This window comes from Phaethon lepturus, unplaced genomic scaffold (assembly GCF_000687285.1).
Source record: "Phaethon lepturus isolate BGI_N335 unplaced genomic scaffold, ASM68728v1 scaffold16429, whole genome shotgun sequence".
NCBI classification, from domain to species: domain Eukaryota; kingdom Metazoa; phylum Chordata; class Aves; order Phaethontiformes; family Phaethontidae; genus Phaethon; species Phaethon lepturus.
The window spans coordinates 8,631-14,040 of record NW_010565686.1 but is presented as its reverse complement, the minus strand read 5'-3'; the positions used below and the strand labels follow the sequence as shown (position 1 = coordinate 14,040).

The following is a 5,410-nucleotide window of genomic DNA, read 5'->3' as shown; positions in this document are numbered from 1 at the left end:
TGTATATGCATATAATGTGTGCATGTACGTGACATCTGTGTGTACATAATTCAACATGCGTAATGTGTGTATATTTAACGTGTGAAACATGTAAATGTGTGTGTGACATGAGTGCCTGTGTATATGCCACATGTAGGATATATCTGTATGCATATGTTTGCACCTGTGTATATAATATAAACATATATATAATATATACATATATACACATATATATAATGTATATATGTATGTTTCTGTGTGTTGCATGTATGTGTGTGTGCTTCCATCTTGCTGCAGCACCAGGCATTTTCAGTCCCATGGACCACACACGCACAACTTGGCTTCTCCATCCGCATCCACACGCTAGAGCCAAGATGTCCACCACATCTTGGAGTGGGTAGGATGCCCACCACATGCCTAACACCGCCATGTCATGCTCAGGGTTGCGTGACTCTGACAGCCAACCGTTAGCCAAAAAGTCCAAAGACTACTCAACCATGTCACACCTCGAATGGGTGGGCTCGTCCAAAACCAGTTTCACCCACTAAAGAACAGATCCACCATCGCACCAAAGAGTGGCAGCAAATCCAGGTGGATTTAAGGCTGGTTTTGTAGAGCCATGGCAGCACAATGTGTCTAGAGAAGAGTCACCCAAGAGTGCCAACAGCCAACAACTTAGACACGCCCTCAGCTTACCAGCATCTCCCCTAGTCGGACACATCTAGCTTTACCCCATTTCTTTAAACGACTCTATGATGCTAATAGTGACTTTACTACGTTCATTCATATCAAAGAGAATTTGGAAGGCAGATGGAGGCCATGTTTCAAAGCACCCACATTTCAGTTAATTGTACCTCAAAACTCATAACTTCTGAGCCTGGAACAAACTCTCTCAGAAGTGCATCGTGAGGATAAAGTCATCAGAGCCAAATGCCCGCAGTGGAAATGACAGCAGTGATTTTGGTATAGGACTGCAAGTTCACACAGTCCATGCCAGCAGCAAGTTAACATACAATAATAAACACAATAAAGAGATTCTGCATTCCCCCTACTCCTCAATCAATCCATAAATACATGAAAAACACACCATGAATGTGATGGCAGGGGGTCCTGCCCTTGTTCAGGCTTTATACCTGGTGGTACATCCCGACCTCTACCCTGCGAATTCCACATTCCAAAGGGCAGAAAGCACCAGCCTACCTTTGTCGTCCTTCTCAGGCTGCGCAGGATGTTCCTCCTCCTCGGATCTTCCCCATCGGCCGTTTCGTAGGGGATAACGGCATTATCACCTTTATATCCTTGGGAAGTCTGGTCTTCCTCTTTCTTTCGAATGGGTCCCAGCTCATCATCACTCCCAACGCTGAAGCTGGTTCGGTAGCTAGCAAACCTGCCCAGCCTTGTGCAGCGCGTCCGATACAGCACAGGCTTGCTAACAACTGACACCTTGCGGCCCCGCTCCAGGGAGCTGGTGTCCATCTCGCTGTCCGAGCCATTGCCGCTGCCGTTTGACTGGGTTTTGTTAATGTTTCGGATGGTGATGATCTTGCCCTGGGTGCTGTCGTGAGGCACAGAGTAGATGTTCTCCTCTTCGTTTCTGGGTTTGACCACGGCATCCATCGGCTCGGCATAATCGGAAGGATCGAAGCAGTCAGTGGGCAACCAGCTACTAGAAGACACAGACTTCCTCTGCCCATCCCGATGCCCTTGCTCCAAATATGACAGGTCCCCCTTTGTAATGTCAAAATGCACAGGGGGCTTTGGTTTCACTGGCGGAGGTACTTTGTTGTTCAGCTTGCTTTCAAAAGTGCTCATAACGGAAATGAAAGACAAGCCATCATTTCCCTCCAGCTCCATGGAAAGCTTTGAGTGGTCTTTGGGCAGGGCAGGCATGGACGTATCCTCTCTGAAGGGGCTGTAGGTCGGGGGCTCGACATCCTCCTCTGAGTCCTGCAGGTTGGAGTTGCAGAGTGGGGAGCCTGCTCGAGGCGAGTTGAACACCTCCTCTGTTGTGCTGCAGGCTTCAGCCACATTGTCATACATGTGGGTGGCTTCAATGATGTTTTTTTTCTCGACCACATCTTTAAAAAATGAGTGGAATATCTCCAGCTTATGCTGTGGTTGGCTACAAGGTATCGTGGCAAACTTGCCGTCTATCTCCTGGGCAATCTCCTCGCCCTCAGTGAGCTGCTCTCTGCTCAAGTCATTGTCCAGGATGTCTATGGAGCCGTCCGTGAGCGCCACGACCTGTACGGGGATGATATCCTGCACCTCGCAGAGAAAGGCACGTAGCATGGCCAGGGACGCCTTGCGTTTCGCCGAATAAAAGACGATGTACCCGTGGACAAGCCAGCTTTTCCTAATGCTAAAGGAGGAATGGTAGGAAAGGAGGGAGAGCTCCACGCGCCTCTTGTGCAGCCCGATGGATAACTCGAGGAGGACAGAGCTGCTGCTGCTGCACTGCGAAGGTCTGTAGGTCTGGGACTGCAGGATAGGTAAGAGGATGTCATCTGCGTTGAACGGATCTCCGCACATCAAGCACATGACGATCCGAAGGTCGACATCCGCCAAGTCTTTGATGCTGGACGTCGAGCTGACGAGGTTTAAGTTGCGTTTCGAGTCCAGCAGCCCCTTCAAAACCTGGCTGATCTGCTTCTCATTGATGTTACGGCCATACCCGATGCCAGCAGACGCAGGGTCCAGAAAGACGCACTGCAGCTTGCTCGCGATCTGCTGGCCTTGCTGTATCAAGCTATGTAATGTCTCGCCAGTGGTGTCCCCCCTCTTGTTAACGAGGATGAGTGTCAGAGGAAGGTGAACCAGGTGATTATCCCTCCTGCCAATGGTTGACTCTCTGCTTTTTTCAATGCTTTCCACCACATAGGACAGCGACTCCTTTGAGTTATAAAGGCAGAGACAACCGTGAGGCTGAAAGGTTGGTGTCTGGAAAGAGTTAACGGGGAGCCGGACGTTGCCCTCGATTGGCCTTAGGGACAGCTCGTACATCTTACCTTCAATCACGTACTTGTCGTCGTTGGTGCAGAGCGCCCGGATCTCGTTGGCCAGCTCGCGTGCCAAGCCGTCCTTGCCAAGGATCACCAGATTGATCCTGTCGATGTTGGAGTCCGAAAGCAAGTTCTTCTGGTTGCGTTCGGAGGGCCTGATGAAGCGGGAGCTGATCAGGTGCTCAATTTTAGAGTCTACACAAACCGGGCAGCTCGGACATGTTTCCTTTGTTGGGTGGTACACAAAGTGGATGTGCTTCAAAATAAGGGCATCCCGCTCAGCCTGCAGCTTCTGCAGGGCTTTGAACCTTTGCTCTTCACCCAAGACATCCTGAATGACGCCCATTTTCTCTTTGCTGGGTTTGGCATCAAGCTCCAGTTCATAAAACAGCTCTGAGTACTCCAAGAGGAGCTCCTGGAACTCCTCCTTGGCCTTCTCTATAATCTGTTTTTGGTGCTTGCTGTAGATATCCATATAAATAGACTCCTCCAGCCACATGTAAAAATCCTCATTCATAATGAAACTGCGCGCTTCCTCCCAGGGCTTTCCAGGTGTGATGAAAGGGGAAGTCTCCAGGTTTTCTTTGAAAGCTCTTCTCATTTCTGCCCTTTTCCTCTCGTTCCTCAGCTTTTCTAAATGAGCTTCGTAGAGCTGCTCAGCGGGCTGGGTCTCCATCAGGTCGAAGGGAATGCGCTCGTTCTCCATGTTGTCGATGTGGCTCGTGGCATCCCAGGGAGTCTCTTCCAGGACAATAAACCATTTCAGAAAGTCCGGCTTCGTCTCCAAGAGCTTCTCCACTTTTACACAGCTCAAGTGATCTATTTCATTCAGGTCTGGAATGAGGGCTTCAAACGCTTGAGGAAGCATGGCGAGATACATCTTCCGCCGGCGCTCTATGTGCTCCTGCTTGAGGCGGTGGACGTGCTGCAGAAACAGCTTTTTGGCTTTCTGCGTTCCTTCCAGGTAGACATAATCCTGATACTCTGGAGAGGACTGCATCTTGCGGCTCACGTTCAACCACGTCTCGTTGTGGTTTTTGACGATGCGGCTGACCAGCCACTCGTACTTGTCTTTAGCAGCAGCTATCTGTTGACTTTGCTGTTTCAAAGCTTCAAAGTAGGGGATGATTTTAGTCTTTCCCCGGCTTTTATCAATCAGCTGCACTAAGGTGCTGAAAGCCAAGTCAATGTTCACATTGGATCTAGCTGATGTCTCCACGACCTGGAGATTCTTTTTGCTTAAGGCAAAAGTATGTGCATCCCTAATGTACCGCTCCACGCCTTCGTCACACTTTGTCAGGACCACCACGATGGGCTTTTTTGTTTTTGCTAGTTGATTGTAAAGGTTTGAAATGAATTTGAGCTGATCATCAAAGTTCCTGTTCATACCCCTGCTAACATCAATGCAGAGAAGAAAGCCATCCACTAGCAGCTTTCCATCTGGCATCTGTTTTTGTTCAAAGTCCTGCTCCAGCCCAAGCTGATCAGTGCAAAAGTACATGAGCTTTTCAGCCGACGCCAGTTTGGTCGCAGCAGCCCTCTTGATATAGGGCTGCAGGGCCGTGCTACGGTGAGGCTGAAAGGTCTGGTCATCGATAAACTCCGTCTGCTCCACAACATGCATTTTACATTCGACACAGTCCTCCAGGGAACGCACAACTTCCCCCCAGTAGAGGAAATGGTCATTATTGACCACCCTTCCCCCAAAGTCACTGGTGCTGAGAACCGAAGTGTGGTCCAAATGAAACTCATCTGCGCTGGGCCGTACAAACCGGTTGCAAAGGCAGGATTTCCCAATGCCGCACTGCCCCTTCTCCTTCTCTGTCCCGGACAATCCCACCACACTAATGTTATAGGTGGGAATGCGAACATCTTGCTTTCTTGCCATCATCATCGTCCACACATCCTGTCCCAGTCAACTGCTTCCAAGAGGATTACTGTTTCTGGCAACCGGTGCAATGTGGGAGCTTGGTGGAAGGTGGGGTGACAGTTCTCAAGCCAGGCAGGGTGCTGGGGCGATGAAGCTCGTCGTTCCCATCCTGCATGTACCAGCAGCGCTTCAGTTCTTGCTGGTCCCCATCGTTGGACGGACGATGTTTCCACCTAGGAGAAAGCAAAGAAACCATCAGCATTTCAGCTCAGGAACCCCAAAACAGACCTAATTCTGCCTGTACAATTTTATATGCCTTGCACTGAAATGACAGTGCCGACGCCAGGCAGACACTGGCAGCAGTGAAGATGCGCCAGCTGCAGCATCCGACCGAGTGTTAACTGCAGCGGGCGTGGCTTCCCCACTGTCACTGCAAGCAGTTTGTGGGCACAAACCACAAGCCGACCATGTCACGAAGGCAGATCAAGGTCATGGTCTGCCCCCACCCGAGCAGGGAGCAAGAAAAATGGGTTAGTAGAGGAGGGAAAAGCCAAGG

At 50.1% G+C, this 5,410-nt stretch overlaps 1 protein-coding gene across 1 annotated transcript; it reads right to left on the bottom strand.

Moving 5' to 3' along the window:
- Positions 1 to 1,182: 1,182 nt before the first annotated feature.
- ARHGAP35 (Rho GTPase activating protein 35) lies at positions 1,183 to 4,878 on the bottom strand (the record flags this gene model as incomplete). The annotated part of the gene is made up of 1 exon (XM_010295268.1): positions 1,183 to 4,878. A coding segment is annotated over exon 1 (3,696 nt), but the record flags the coding sequence as incomplete, so codon positions are not given.
- Between the last annotated feature and the right edge of the window lie 532 nt (positions 4,879 to 5,410).